The 16,525-nt window shown below is 40.6% G+C and overlaps 1 protein-coding gene across 2 annotated transcripts; it reads right to left on the bottom strand.

Moving 5' to 3' along the window:
- Nucleotides 1–2,095: 2,095 nt before the first annotated feature.
- Nucleotides 2,096–15,540, bottom strand: LOC133169767 (uncharacterized). Of its 2 annotated transcripts, none has more exons than XM_061302249.1 (3): nucleotides 15,373–15,540; nucleotides 5,903–6,084; nucleotides 2,096–3,632 (listed from the first exon to the last, which is right to left on the bottom strand). In XM_061302249.1, the coding sequence occupies exons 1-3, from the start codon at nucleotides 15,474–15,476 to the stop codon at nucleotides 3,265–3,267; spliced, it is 654 nt and encodes a 217-aa protein (XP_061158233.1). In that variant the 5' UTR covers nucleotides 15,477–15,540; the 3' UTR covers nucleotides 2,096–3,264. The 2 variants fall into 2 exon arrangements, with proteins under 2 accessions (XP_061158233.1, XP_061158234.1); XM_061302250.1 differs by lacking the exon at nucleotides 15,373–15,540 and adding an exon at nucleotides 6,519–7,198.
- Nucleotides 15,541–16,525: the final 985 nt, after the last annotated feature.

Genomic DNA, 16,525 nt, shown 5'->3' with positions numbered 1-16,525 from the left:
CGTGTGTGCATCTTTGTATGCATGTGTATGTCAGAGCTGAAAAGCAGCAGCTGTCTCACACGTAACACACACATCCATGCATGGAATCCACCCTCACAGAAATTATTGCAGCATATTATTTTTTATTAGTATTTTATTCACAGATGATCAGAGACGACTCACGTTGAAGCATTTTACAATCGCCGTGCAGATGCTCTCCACCTTGACAACACACTATCTTCATTATAGTAGCTTATTGTTTACTTCCTGGGCTGCAAATTACCAGGATAATATTCTCTTCTCATCTGACATGGCCGAGCCTTTCTCTTCATGTTTTGACTCATATGCTGAGGTTCAATAGCTCATATTGACTTAAGCCACTGAACACCAGGGAGATGCTCTGTATTCATAAAAGAGGTAGACGTGGAGACAATCGAGTGAATACAATGGATATTGGGAACTGCAGCAGCTTTGGTATATGTGTGTATAGAGCATGAAGTCAGTTGTTGGCCTATACGCCTGTCATTGACTGCAGCTCACGCATGACGAAAGCAGCCCAGAGGTCTTCCACCTGAGTCGCTCCATTACCTGCGTGCACCACTTTTGTCTCACAGCTCTATATGTGGTGGTGGGGGGGGGGGGGGGGGGGGGTGAATGCACACTACTAAGTGGTCCAGGCCAGCAGGCGTCAGGAAGGGAGAAAGTTAGAATGTTTGTTACAACTCCTATTGTGCCTGTGTTTCTTTTGTCTCTATAGTGGCTCAGTGAGTGCATATTATTTTTAGTTCTTTCCGGTTTTAAGTTCCATTTACTGTAATTGGCCTTTTGGAAGGTAATAAATACCTTTGAAAAAAGAAGCCTGTCAAACTAAGAGACAACGTTTGTTTTATTAGGTCTCGCAGAGAAGTCGACAGACTGGCTGGCTAATGGGCGGATAGCACCAGCCTACTCAGTTAAGTGCGGGGACAGCTTCGTCCCTTCACTGAGCCATGACCAATGTGGTTGGTTGGTTCCTGAGTAATTTGTCCACTGCCATTTAGTTTTTATCACTCTTTGTGAGACAAAAAAAAGCCAAATTAATGTGAGGGTGGGCATGCTTTCCTGAGTAAAACTTCAAATTACTTTGCTGGTTAGCGGTTTATTCACGCTGGTGACCATTTCCAGGTATGCCACAGAGACCTGGTGGCCAATTTATTTATTTATTTATTTATTTATTTATTTATTTATTTATTTATTTATTTATTTATTTATTTATTTATTTATTTATTTATTTATTTATTTATTTATTTATTTATTTATTTATTTATTTATTTATTTATTTATTTATTTATTTATTTATTTATTTATTTATTTATTTATTTATTTGTTTATTTATTTATTTATTTATTTATTTATTTCACTAGTGTAGTCATGTCAAATTTCTTTTTGAAAAATCCCAACTGGCTCTCCTCCTTTGTTGTCAAATGCCTTATTGAAGCAGGTACCACACAAAGGTCCCCCTCCCCATTACTCATCAAGTACCTTTTCCATAGAGAAGAATATTGCTTCTTTTCGGGTGTCAAAAGACAAGGACTTAACGTGTTATTGCTGCTTAAAGCACACTTTGCTCTTTTCAAATTTCCCCATTGTGACTGGCGAGATGAAAAGAGCCTTTTCAACATGTAGCTGAGCTTTCATGTCTTCCCTCATTAATGACAAACTTTTCTTTGATTGCGCTGAGGTCTGAGGCCAGTTTGGCCAGACAATCAGACTGTGGACGACTTCAGTGGAACACAATGAGGAGGCAACAAAGGTGTTGTCTGAAATCCCTCTCGAGATGTTGGGCCCCCGCGTTTTGGAATTACAGTAAGGAGCCTAAAAGTGAGGATTTGTAACTCCTCTCATCGGACTCAGCTCACGGCCGGTGAAGGATAAATCCGGTAGGAGACGGAATTACATGAGCCTCTTTGAATACATCCCTGCTCATGAGAAATCCTTTTTGAATTGTTTTGGGAGTCTTCCCGTTCAACACAAATATCAGATATGGATCAAAAGAAAAAGAATCAAATGAGCAAAAATATCAATTGAAATACACACATTGAGAGAATTGTTTTTTATTCAAGACAATACAGCACAGTAGCAAATCATTGTTTTCATTTTTACAAGTTTTTAGTGCAGGAGTTCTTCCATTTATTTTACGGGAATAGAGCAAACAAAACCCAGACTTTGCCCTCACCTCTGACTGTGAGCGAATTGAAAATTGTGAGCAGCAGAAGTCAAGATGGAAGTGAATTACTTTTTTGTGCATCTTTTCTTGTTTCACAAACTAACAGCAATTTTATTCTCTCGTTATAGTTTTACTGAGGTCTCATGATCTAATTGCACATCATTCTTCCTTGTGTTTACAACTTAATTTCCTCAGCTGTTTATTCCAAATGTTTGTTTAAGTACGTTTTTATCATCTTTCCAGACAATAAATGCTTTATAGGCTCGGTTAATTGCAGCGCATGAAATTAAAACACCAAAGAGAGACATTATAAACGTGTGAGTGATTTTAAAAGGCCCAGGAACAAAAATGAAAATGTGAATTTTTCACGCTGGTGATTTTTCCATCGGGAGGCCGCTTGGGCCAATAAGAGGTGAGCTTTTGTTCCCGTTATCACACTTTGTTCATTTGTCTCCCAGGCGGAAAGCCGTGTTAAGATAACGCCATCCTATCATCAGATTGTCTTATCAAAGTAAAGAGCGACATAGGAGCTCAGTCAGGGTGAACAATCAAGTCACTCTGGAGGAAAATATTAATTGCTGCACATTCTCAGTTAAAGTCAGTATCAATACTTGTTCCTTAAGATCCGTTTGTGACTTGTCACTTTGCCGTGTATTAATTCACCCGCTTTGTGTGCAGTCGTACTCGAGTCCCGCGTAATTTTGTTCTGGTCATTTCAAGTGCATGAGCGTGCGAGTCCTTACACAAGCGGTTGACACCGGGGTCAGTGGAATTGCCCCACTTGAACTAAAAGACATTTAGTTTGGTTTGGAAAGTGAAAACTCGAACACCGTTAATTTGTTTGCTCTTCCACTAGTCAAGACCGCCGCAAATGCCATCACCTCAAAGAAGCAGTCGGCCGTCCTCACTTTTATTTGTTTGTTTCTTTGGAGGGTGTGAGAAGTTGCGGTGGACGTTGGACTTGTGTGGTGGGGGGTGTAGGGACTCTCCATAAGGAAGGCTGTGTGGCCTGGCAAACAAGTTAGACGGTGACAGGGAGACGGGGGGCGGGGGGTGTCTGGGGGAGGCGGAGGGTGGATTCATTTAGCCAGGCATAGCTGCTCTTGTTTGTGGTTGTCCCTGACAGCGTCGCCAACGCCGCTCCAAAGCACCTGTGTTTGCTCACTAGCTTTCCCCAATCTGCTCGAAAAACGCTGCGAGCATGTCACATGGCGGCCAGATAGCCTCGGCACCATGGGAATACAAAAGCCGGGGCTTTTAGAACAGTTAATCATTAATGAAGGCCTCTCTTTTGTTCCCATTGAGCTCGGTGCTGACAGAGGCTTTGATATTACATATGGCAGACAGGTCGCACGCAGATACGGCCAAGTACATCGACTGGGCCGGGCTGTCGGGTCGCTGGAACCGCCGCGATGACAGCGGGCAGGAAGGAGAGGCCAAAAGCCATCTGCGGATGACAGGAAGGACACGTCGGCTCATTTCCTTTTACATGTCGTTCAGTGTTTTTTTTCCAGAGCACACTGATGGAGATGAGAAATGGGAGGGGGTTCGAAAAAAGCTTTCACATGATCTGTGCAATAGTAGTCAACAAAACATTGATTGAAGATCACAGTCACTCACACCTTGGTCAAATTGTTGTTTTCATTTGGTGAATGGGAATCTGGTAGCTGGCAAAGGATTGATGGAAATGGTTTCAATTTTGGAAAATAATTCTATTCCTGGTAATAGAGCACGTTCCATATTTTTCACATCTAAAGGTTTAAATCGCATCACGTCTAAAAACTGATGGTGACAGAATAGAGCATTCTAATAAAATATTATTTTACATTATATATTTATTTTTGATTGGCTAAGCCTGTAATGTGGACTACGAAAAACATTTTTGTCAAGTTCATGTAATTTTTTTTTTTTAATGAGAAAAATAATTATATAAAATAGGAAAATTAATTATATTATTATTATTAATTATATACACAAATTTCCAGTCATGAGCACACCACTGGCAATGATTGGCAGGAAGTAATAAACAGAGCCAAGTCATTTTACCAATTAATTAACATCCCCTAATCTCAGTTTGCTCTCCATTTTGTACTGTCAATGAGCCCGAGTCTAATTTCACGCTCATCACCGGGTGCCCTGGAAAAGGTGGAGCAGAAAAAATAGTCAGGGCATTAATTTACTTTTCAAAAAGAAAGGGGCCATATTTATCTCAAAGGGAGATTAGGGGGAGATTTACACAGCCATGCACAGTATTATGAAACTACACTAAAAGGGTCAGAAACGATCTTATCATCTGTTTACCTCCAAATTCCTATGGTTATTTCTTGAAAGTTTGTCTCGATCCCACCACGAATCCCCCACAGTGCTAATAATACTGTACGAACGTCAGACAGAATTATGGGACCGCAAAGATATAGTGGTGGAAACGTGGCCACTCAAAGCAGGATGCTTGGTGTGGCTCAAGTCAATCATTAACGTTCAGTGATACCTGCGCCTCACACAGGACAAAGACAAATGGGGGGGGGGGGGGGTGTTTAGTCAGTTGCCTTACTGGCCAACTTTGCATCTTTGTAGCTTTTCATACTACTTCCAACATTTCTATGGACTTTTGCAGTATCTGTCTGATGTTTGATTTAAAGTCGCCATCCCGTTTGGTGTTTTAGCAATTTTATAATAATTGTTTATATATGCTATTTGCAGGCTTCTAAACACGGCCAAAAATGTTTTTTCTGAAATCTATAGTGCATTGTTATGGAATCCTGTCCTTCTGCTTGTTTGTTTTACTATTTACTAAATTAAAATAAAAAAAATCAAGGCTACATTTGCTCTATTAACTTTTGCATGTAAATGAACATTTCCATTTATTTGCATTCAAATTATTATTCCCTTGAGTATGAAGAAAATCAATGGGTATTTTTTTAATGAAACATTAATGGTTGTTGTGCCCATTTTCCATGACAATGTCTCACATCATCTTATATATATTTCTGCCCCAAACTACCTCTGCTTATTGAATTGGAAGTCACGTGATCCATTTTGTCGCATAAGAAGCGATTAATCAACAATTAATTCCACACAATTACAGTCCTAAATTACATCCGTTCAATAATACATGGTTTCTTTTCATGCTTTATACAGAGACAAATGAACTAAAAGACTTTTAGAATTGCTAGAAATTCCTACAAGTTTTATCATCTCATCCAAATAAAATTTGTTGTGCTTGGTCACACATCTAAGGAAGTTTTTATGGTGTAAAACTTTTTAATACTCCCAATCAACTTTCATCATTTCCCACTCATATAGGCCATTTTGAAATTGTTCTCTTCATTTTGAGAACATCTCATATCCTCACGCACAAGCCTCACACAACCATAAATCTTGTCTCCGCTTTCCAAGCAGCTCAACTCCACTGCCGAGTATTTATTTGCTAACCCTGGTCACCGACGATAAGGGTCACTCGTGTGACCAAACTGTAACTCTTGGTAACAAGGGTCTTATGTTTCTAACAACACACGCTCAGTGTGCATGTCACAATGAGAAGAAAATAGAGAACAAAACCTAGGTGATAATAAATTCTGCCGTGAGCTATGAGGAAATAAATTAGGCCGAGGCAAGTCAAAGGATGGGCTTAACAAGTGTATGCTTCAAACAACAGTTCCTGTTTCAGGAGGGCAGGTATATGTGTGATGGATGGCTTTGCAAACATAGTTGACATACCTGGCCAATGCCATGGGCCGGTCACAACCCACGAGTGAGAGGGACATTGTGTGAGTGCGCGAAGTTGGGAGAGCGCGCGCGTGCGCAGTGCACGCACGCATCTGCGGAGCGCTTCCCGCAGCTTCCCTCTCCTCCTCCTGTGCAGAGCTCGGCCCGCGGGGATCACTTCAGTCAGCAGAGCCCTGTTTGACAGAGACACAGGCTCCGGATAAATTCCACCCTCCTATTTATGGGATGTGCGCTTCGACGAGGACGCCTTCGATCCGTCCTCGGGGAGCCCGCATCTCAAAACGCTCAAATAGTCTGGGTGCAGAGATAAGCACTGGGATGGAATTATACTCCCAAATTCTCAAATCCTTAAAGAGTGTTGTTCTATCTCTTTTTAAGTTCATGGATTTTTTTTTTTTCAAAATACATGAAATTAACTCATGAATTTCTGTCATATATTGCTTCATATCTTTTATACATGGAAGGCTTCTATCCAAAGAATACATGGAAATATATGGAGATTACATGAATATTCTTTGCGGATCAGGGGAGACGACCCGGGTTTATGCTGTGCAGCATGAGCGGTAAACCCTTACTGGGAACACCCAGGAATGTTTCGTTAACTCACCCGTCACATTCAAGCATGTGTGTCAAAGGTGTTTACAGGGTGTTGACATTCACACATTGGCACTGAGGCACAAGCAGCCATGTCTGACTGAGCTGGAAGAATGCAAAATACAAATTACTGCTCTCATTGTTTGCAGTCCAAGTTGTTGTTATTATTAGCAGGAGTAGTAGATAGTTCTTTTGTTTGCAACAATTAGTTAATTGTTGTAATTAAAATAGCATTTTGCAACACACAGTTCATTTTTCTATTTGTATTGTATATTATATTGTTCATTTTTTTATGTTGTTGATGAATAATTTTTGGTTTTGTATTTATTTTGTGGTTTGCATTTATTCCAACTTCCAAATGTAAAGTTTTACTTAAAATGTTAACTGCTGTATTTTGAAGCCCAAATTGTCAGATTGTTCTTCATTGCAGATTTTTATACACAATATAGTATGAATTATTGTTTGTTAATGGCAGTTGGTTTTGACGTTGTCCGTAAAAGTTTAATTAAAATGCTCGTGTATTATTCATTATAGGCTTATTTATCAATAAAATAGATTCCAAAAATGTTGTGCAATTATGCTTTTAGTGTGTGTTAAAAAAGTGTTATCATGCCAAAATGTTTTATCACATGTATTGTGTTAGAAATAAGAAATACAATTTTTCTGGCTGCACAATAATATGTCTCTGTTTATCATATTATTAAATATTAAGAAATAAAATGTTATTTTAATGACAGAAATCCGTTTATTATGGTATGAAATAAAATGTTATTACATGCTTATTAATGTTTTGTTAGTACATGGTTATCAAGCAAGTAATAAGAAATAAGAGTTATCATATTGAATTATTAGTTAATCAATGTCCTTTGTTAATTCTTCAGTTGGAACTATTCACATGTATTTCTGCTTATTCTTTTCAACATTCAAACATTAAACATTCAATTTCAAAATATAAAGACGCATTAGCTATGATTTATTTGATGATTTAGCAATAACACAAAATTATGAAACTATCCAGTGGCTGAAAAAGCATAACACACATTATATGTAAATACAACTCATGTAAATATAAGCATTGTGGATTACAATAAAACATTTTAAGGTGTGTTCTAATATTTAAAGAAGAGAAGTGATCAAGCACATTTTATATCTAATGGATTCAAATTAAACCATATAGCTCAATCATTAAACCAAACATGGCGATAAAAACAATAATGAGATGGCCTTCATCACTATTGCCAGGGTATAAAAATGAATTAGCTCTACTCTAAATTATATATTTGAAATTAGTATCTTTAAACATGTATACAAAAATAGTACTTAATACGGACACATTTTATATATTTGTTGATGGATTTAATTTGAGACAATATTAGAGATTAATTTAAAATTTTGAAAAGTGCCTTGGGTTACCACAGAGGGAGTCAGCGTTGGTCTGTCCATCTGTCTGACCTTGTGACCACCCATAAAGCCAACCGCTTGGGCCCGTATCCCCTCTGCTTCCCACCGACTCACAGGTGACAGAGCTCATGTTAAGGTGTTTGTCCACACGATGACATCACGTCAACATTTGCCCAAACAGCCACGCTCCATGAGTGTGCACGTATCACTGGAACTGCACTGTTTGGGGTAATTGAAGGAGTGTTGTAAGTTTCCGACATGACTCACACACATGACTCTTTTCTCTGGAAGATTGCAGGTCTCGGTGAATTTAAAAAGCAAGTCCTCTCAACTCATAAATTACACGGCCGTGGACAACCTTAAGCGGTGTTGAAATGCCTCGAACAGAGCTTTATTTCAGCGTTGGCGGAGCGTGACACTGAGAGCACCACCCCACGAGAAGCCCGGCTCTCACATGCACAAAACAGACAGCTATGTAGTCTGTCATAACTGAGGTCTTATGCGTATTTATGAGGAGATGCGCCAAGCTTGGACTCGATAGGCCTTTCCGAAAAAAAAATATATATATATTATTTGTGTCTTGGAGCAGTCTTGGAAGTAGGCACAGCTACAGGCCCTTTGAAACGTCATTTCAGTAAAACGTCTGGCAAAAATTTCCAATTTCATCCACTTAGAAAATGAATGCATTCAATTATCAAGTGCGTAACAAAAATATTATTTGGTAGGACAATGAAACTTATTAAATGTGTACAAAAAATCAATTTCTATTTAAAGTCAACAACTTTTTTTACTGCTCAGTTTTTTAGTCTCTGAGATGAATTACTTTTCTTTTAATGAGTTTTTTTGAGTGGGTGCTACTTATTTTTTATTACATATCCATTCTACTTATTTTACTTTATTTATTTATTGTGTCTTTGTAGTTGTAGTTATTTATTTATCGGGTTTGTGTTGTCAAATCCAAATTAATTTATATCAGAACAATGAAAAATCCAGCAAATGACTTTGCTGTGTTTCTTCTTCACAACATCATATGGTGTAAAAATCATCCTCAGTCTGACCACCCAGGGGGTCCTTGACACGGCAACCTTTACAGAGGGGGATGGGCATGTGTGTGTGTGTTTGTATTTAGGCAAGTGTCTGCTCACATGCATGAATATGCTCCTTCATCTTATGTGTATTGATCCTCCACGCTCTCTTTTTTTTTTTTTTTTTGTCGTTTATTTTGTTTGACGGTTGCTTGCTTTTCAAGACTAATTTACTGCTGTTATTTTATTCCCAACAGGCTTCCACCATTGGAAGACTGAGAGCATTCCATGTATAGAGAGCGAATACACAAGTGGGACAGACGCGGTTAATGTATACGCAAACACAATCCAACAGGACAAAACAAAAGAACACAACATGGATCCTTCCAGCATCCAGTTGCGCTAGCTTCGCTCTGTTTGCCAACTCTTCTCTTGGGTCATATAACGAGCGTGTCGCTTGAGAGCCCTTGGAGCCTTTTTACCTTCACTTGGAAAAATGACATGATCATTGGGGTCAGGCTACACTTGTTTAAGTTTTGAGCGAAGATTTCCTTTCCGGAATAGTTATCGCAACTCGCTGCTTGACTTGTGCTACCTCCTCTAAGAAGAGAAGAGGGGTCAGCCGTTATCCCCTCTTCTTCTCGTCTCCTTTCATGACCAAGCAAGAGCCCGTAAAGGAGAACACGCAAAGGTGAAGCGAGATACGATAACCCGTCCAATTCAACAATGTTGACAGACAAATGAGCATACAGTACGGTGTTTAACGGGAATTAAAAGTATCGGGGCAGCTGGTTTCTTATCTGGCCGAGTGAGAAGAAGGCTGGCAACAAAGGGAGGCCTAAGACTAAGAGGCTTGATGCATGGGAAAGCCATGGGCCGGCCATTGTGGCTGCCCTTCTGCTAAGCAAATAGTCCAAACTGTTCATTCCCCATCTCCCATTCTCTCGCCGGTACATTGTTTGTGTCCTTGCATTTCATTCTGACTGGGGAAGATTGCCTCTCAGGGCCAGTGAGCAAACAGTCCAGAAAAGAGCCAGCTATCTCCTGCCGTTCCCAGGAGAACTAGCATTTTTATTTCAGCTCCAAGCTGTCAAAGGATTGGAGAGTTTATGTCAGGATCCTGAATTAATTGCTTTAAGCCTCGAGGCTGACGCCGGCGTTTTTATCACCAAATGTTCGGTAAAATGTTTCCTAGCAAATTATGCGGCCCCTCGCGCCCCCACCTCTCCTTCGTCGCCAACCATGTGGGATTGGATACATACGGGATAACTTTCTTCAACACAAATGGTGTGTTTAGCGGTTGTGATGGTGCAATTGTGTGACAAGTGATGGGCAGTGGCGCGCCTGTCAAGATTTGGTAGGATGAACGCAAACAACAAACTTTTGTCTATGTCTGTGCGTTTTCAAACCCTCGCCACAAAGCTAGCTGCACGAGCCAAGCTTGGCAAGAAAATGAGTCATCTTACAGATGCCTCAATAAACCATAGCTGTTCAGACATTTGGTGGAGCAGGTTTTTAAGGCTCCAAAATGTCCTAGGAACTGCCAGACTGTCTTTAGAACCGTCTGTCGTGCTCAACTGCTGACTTAATAACGTATACATAGTATACACTACACCACGGGTTGTGGAAAACATACAAGTAACTTACTCCATTTAGTTTGAATTTGGTGACTTTGACACATTTGATTATATTTTAGGCCCTTCTGACACATAAGAATCCACATTATGAATGTAAATGAACAACTGATCCTCTGCTGATATAAAACATCATGATGTTGGCATGGCTACATGCGTTGTCGTTCTCTGTTGGCTCTTATGTGAAGAGGCCAAAACCAACAAAGGAGGAAGTGCCCGGCAGTTCCAGCCCTTAGCGCCACGCGTCAATAACTGAACCTGAAGCCGCCATCTGGAAATTGCTTTTCTTTACTCAAATACGTCTGACGGCATCCAGGACCAATATTGTAGATTTGCATGGTAAAAGCATTACAATGATTTTAAGCCCAATATGAAGTTTCTCGTCAGTCAAAGGAAGCTTTGCGTGAAGGAAACGTTGATGCAATATTTGCATGCATACACATCCGCAACGTCGTGACCTCACCCGTTGGCGGGTCGGAGCAAGTCGGAACACACCGCTCATTTAACCGCAACCGCAAATACATCATCTCCACGACGCGTACCTTTCATTATCTTTCTGTCGGCCACTTCAAGATAAGAGTAACCAGCCTCCCGCCAATAAATCTGCCAGTTGACTCCTTAATCTGAGAGGATATTAAGTGACAAACACAGCGATGCTTCTGTCAGCGTCAAGCAGGCGAGGGTTAATAGTGTGTATCTGGGGACTACTCTGCAGCGGGGAGAACATGCAGGCCTCATCCTTCCTCATAATCTGCTCAACAGCCCTGTAGACACTTCCCAGCTTTCTTCCATCCTTCAACTGAGCATCCTCTTTTCCATTATAAATATCGCCGCCATTTATACGGGATTAAATTGGGGATTAATTTGATTCAAGTTCGGGTATGGGAATTCATTAGTGAGCTGACAGTGGCGCTATACATGCCGGGAATTTAATTTGTGTCCCCCGAGGAAAGCGCTACGAGACGGAGGTCTTACAGACGAGGAGGGGGGGGGCGGTTAATGCGACCCACTTTGGATTTGCACATTTGTAAAGTGGCACTTTATTGCTGTTGATGCGTTGTTATTAAATTGACATAGGCGAGGTGGGTGTGTTTTGGAGAAAGGACTAGATATCCGCATTTGGCCTGTTCCGACAACAACATAATGCAGGACTTTGTTGTAGATTTGGCCCCCGCTCGTAAGGTATTAAAATGAGCACATGACTTGAATGTCATTGATTCTCATGAATGTTGAAATGACATATCACCTCCACTTCTGACAAGATGTGCGCTATAAAGTGAAGGCATTAAATTCAAGTCGGGCCCAGATTACAGAATCCCCCTCCCCCTGCTCCTCCGCCCTGCACAACATCAGTCTGCTCGTCACTAAATTGGACAAGTCCCATTGTCAGATAGCCTATCACAGTGCACGTCTGCATAGGAGAACATATGCAGGACAAAATATTCCGTAGTTTGTTATTCCGAGGACGGCACAGGGGGCACACGGGCTTGTTTGCCTTTGCTGGAAGAGGAGATTGGATTGGGGGTTTAAATGAATTGCTGGCGCACCACGTTTATAGGTTTCATTAACTTTTAATGAGTTGGGTGTCCTTCGTCGTGATTGGCTGGCAAAGCTCTGTCTTTACTTCCTGGAACTGGAGCTGAGGGGGATATGGAGGGAGAGTTTAGGGGCCGCGTTATGGCAATGTGGGGCCGAATGGGTCGTATGGCGAGGAAAGGAAATATGATGGGCTACTATTTTCAAAAACCCCTGCAACCATCGGCATAGCTCGAGTAAAATCTTGAAAAATAAATAAATAAAAACATTGCCAGGCCGGTCAGGCGTTCTTTTAGCATAGCTCACTGACAAAAAAATGTATTAGCTTTCCCCACGAGGTTTGTGCTCAAAGGAACTGAACTTCTCCTAACTCATATTCCATTGTCTGTCCTTGCGTCTTTTTAATGAGTCATTCTGTTTTTGAAAAGGGACAGATACGGTTTAAATATATGTAGCAATATTTCACAAGGATAAACACTGACCATCCATCCACTTCCAGGCACATAAAAGCAGCAGGGCAGAGTAAGGCACCCCATCCTGGCCTCAATAGACCGCCTGTAGGTCAGTGTGTGTCCCACCAGCTGCTGCCTTGCCTACTACTCAATGGCCATTGTTGATGGAGCACTCGCTCTCTCTTTTTCCTCACTCTCTTTCTGTCTGTCTCGTTGTCTCTTTCCCCTCGCGCTCTCTTTCTCGAACATCCCGTCACCCCGACATGAAGGAGTCCTACATTGGAATGTCACAGAGTCATGTCAGAAGACATGCGGACACATCACAGTCAGCAGCCGCATTCTCACCCTCTCTCCCTCTCTCTCTCTTTCTCTCTCTCTCTCCTCTCTCTCTCTTTCTCTCTCTTTCTGTCTGCCCTTCAAACACGCACACACTCACACACACCTCCATCCAAACTCATCCTCAAGATGACCCTCATGCGTCTGGATTTTCAAAATAAATGCCACGCCTGTCGATTTTGTTGAATTTAAAAGTCAACCCAGTCAGGCTTTACCTTTAGGGATGACAGGAATTCAGCTTTTAAGATGGACAAATATGCTTCTTATTGTAAGCCATGTTTTATAACGCAATAAAGGCAAATATAAGAGGGGAAATTATTTGCACAGTAAAAATTGCTATTCATTATAGATGAATTTTCTGTATTATATAATCAAAATCTAAAATACATGTTAAACAACTCACTGTATTTGGTAGCTAAAAGCTGCCACAAATGCAGTTAAAATTAATGTGTAGCTGTATTTGATATCAAATTTCTTTATTAAGTGAAGAATTTAATTACTCTTGGAAACATTTTGCTCAGTTTACAAATATAACTGTTCAGCCTGAAATGATTGAGCAGTATTATTACATTCTTGGAATTCATTATTCAATTATGCAAACCAAAACATTTGCAAATATTACATTATATTTTAGTTTTTGTTTATAATATTAGTTCTTATAGCGTCATAATAATTTCCGTTTTGGTCCGACGTTATTGCATATCCATTTGGATGCACGTCGATTTTTGGGCAGAATGATGTGGACAGAAACGGGCCGCCTGCTGGGTGGCAAGTCGTTTTGACTTTGCGGCGTCTTTAATATAGTGAGGAACGGCAGTTTGCCTTACTAAAATATGGGATTAGGAGTATTTCTCATGAAAGAGGAGTTAAGTTGGCCTAGTTGGTCCCTCCCCTGAAAAAGCCCTGAGACCGAATTACAGCTTGTTGGACCGGTGTCCCGCTGTTGCCATGGCGACAGATCTACTTGGGTGTTCCAAGCAGCGGCGCTTTGAGACTAAGGTGCGATAGACGCGCTGCTATATATGAAACAACATTTATCCGCCTCAAATCACATAGAGATTGACAATTTGTATGCATGCATTCAGAAAATGCCAGTCATATGAATCACTATATTCATATTATTGTACTTATCATTATAATTCTTCCAGAAGTTATGCGCTGTGCTTTTCTCGCATAGCACCACTCAGTTAACACCCATGGGTGGGTGTGCAAAAGGCTTATCCACGGTAGTGAGTCATTTATAGAAGTCGCTCAGGCATTGCAATGCATTGCTGCAGGGAGAATGTCTCACTTTGGAGGTGTGCAGCATGTAATGACATAGGATGCTGAAAGCTCAAGTCATCATATTAGTCTGTGAAGACAACCTGGAGGGTAGTCAATCATTCATGTTTCCCCCCCCCCCATCAATAAAACCCTGACATAACATTCTGGATGGTTTGTGTGGGAGGTCTTGTATAAAGCCTTCATCAAGAAAAATGCAAATGCATGGGAATTGCCGCTAAATCAGGTTAGCGGAGTAAAGGGATCAACAGGCTGGACCAGGCTTTATGTAGTTGCTATAACAACGAGCGCGCGCATGTGTGTGTGCGTGTGTGTGTGTGTGTGCGCGCGCGTGCGTGCGCGTGCGTGGGTGCATATATGTATCTGCCTATATATTTCCGAAAGGCCAATCAAATTTCCAAAAGGCCATTTCCATCTCCTGTGTGGCATTTATTTACTTGTTCACTGGAAAACATGACAAGCAAGGCTGGCATTATTATTATTATTATTATTATTATTATTATTATTATTATTATTATTATTATTATTATTATTGTTATTGTTATTGTTATTATTATTATTATTATTATTATTATTATTATTATTTTTATATTGTGTTCTGGGTTCATATGCAAGTGCTAACAGCCGCATACACGTGTAAACTATTTATGACCATGTATTTAGATTTTTACAATACAGTCACAAAATTTCGAAAGGTCATAGAAACAATGTAATAAAAAATAATTGTAATAATAAATAAATATTACTAAAGTAATTTAGAAAACTGCGTTTTTTTTATGTTTTTTAAAACTGATTTTTTTTTCTGTCTGCCTGAAGCAACAAATATTTCACTCAATCTCACATGACAGAATATGACCCTATGGCAATATTTCAAAACAAAATAGAAATAACAGTAATGCAGTGCGCATTTATCCATGCACGCATGCATGGATATTTCAGATCCGACTACTCATTAGTGTTGTTTTGTCCACTGCGCCGCAATCCTCGGCTTCTCCATCTCGTAACAAGCAGCAGATCCTGTCATCGTTGCAGCTAGATCTGTTCTGAAATCCAACCCGTCTCCTTTGCAGAAAATTCTCTTTGCACTCTCCGCTTCCATCAGCACCTAATTGCGGCGAGTTGCGCGCAGATTCCCGGAGTAGACAACTCCATATATATATTCTTTTAACATGCAACTTTCGATATTTAAAAGGTGTCCCTACCTGTGCAAAACGGCCGGGGGTCTGCAGTTAAGCCACACATGCAGGAGCCCATTGTAGAAGCTTTGCCTTGCGCCCTCTGCAAAGGGCTCCAGACATCGCGGCATTTATTTGAGCTCAAACTCAGTCACTGTTGACTTTAGCACAAAGCAAAGATTTCACTACCCCGCTAGTTAAAAAATGATTATTTTACTGAGATATCGATCAGTGTGCTATAAAAAAAAATCAGCTTAGCGGGATATGTCTAAAATGAATAGTGCCAAATTTAATGTCTGTGTAAATTTACAGAGCTGCGGCGTCCTTTTCGGAGTTTACACTGTGTGCAATTTGGTTAGTGTGTGTGGATGCTTGTGTGTACTCTTCCTATACGTAACATGGGCATTGCCTCCACTCCATTGTTTACTGCCCTTGTTTATTCGCAGATCACTCTGTTTAAAGTGCGATGCGTAAAGTGGAGTCTGGAGAATAAAAGCACACTTTTAGTCCATGCGTGCAGGTGCTGAGGGGCTATCATTTTTGTATTGGGCTTGCTTGGCATAAAGGCGCTTGGGGGTTCTTCTGAGGAGCCTGGAATCTCCTTTTGGTGCGTCTCCTCGAGTCATGCGCCCTTGGATTTGAGCTCCGAGGAGGAGGCTAAATTCATGTGGATGACAAATAACCTATCTTATCTAACAAGATGGGAGGGTCCCCACCACTTTTGAGAGAGAGGAGACAATGGAGGTCCAGATTGGAAGTTAGAGCATCACATTCAAGCGGGTCTGTCCCACAATCAGGCCCCTTTTTACAGATGCTATTCTCCGGCACCGCGGGAGCTTGTTTTATGTGACAAAGGACACTTAATCTTGCCCGCTGATCTCAACTTTACTGCCGAGCAGCAGCACGGTTGAATCAAATGTCCCACTGCACTCAATGGGCAAGCATGTGGCAGGCCCGCAGCTGATGAGGGCCACCAAAAGGGAACTTTTTGATGCGAGCCCCTAAAAGGTTGACTTTTTTATGAAAAAATATATTCCGTGTAAAAATGTGCCTTTACAAAATAACGATTCTCTTTGCATTGTACCAGTTAATATTTTAATAAGAGTTAATAAACAAACCGCACCCTCACCGTAATTTATTTCTGTTGTTTTTTTAAACACTCAACTAACAATATTTTTTT

Source organism: Syngnathus typhle, linkage group LG16, assembly GCF_033458585.1.
Source record: "Syngnathus typhle isolate RoL2023-S1 ecotype Sweden linkage group LG16, RoL_Styp_1.0, whole genome shotgun sequence".
NCBI classification, from domain to species: Eukaryota; Metazoa; Chordata; class Actinopteri; order Syngnathiformes; family Syngnathidae; genus Syngnathus; species Syngnathus typhle.
This window is presented reverse-complemented; position numbering and strand designations above follow the sequence as displayed.

Bases quoted from the DNA above. Each gene is read 5' to 3' on its own strand.
- LOC133169767 (XM_061302249.1), bottom strand. From the start codon at position 15,476: ATGCCGCGATGTCTGGAGCCCTTTGCAGAGGGCGCAAGGCAAAGCTTC. The intron at 6,085-15,372 runs GTAGGGACACCT...TCTGTCAAACAG, and splicing joins CCCCCGGCCGTTTTGCACAG to GGCTCTGCTGACTGAAGTGA. The intron at 3,633-5,902 runs GTATGTCAACTA...TGTCATCCGCAG, and splicing joins CGGCCCATGGCATTGGCCAG to ATGGCTTTTGGCCTCTCCTT.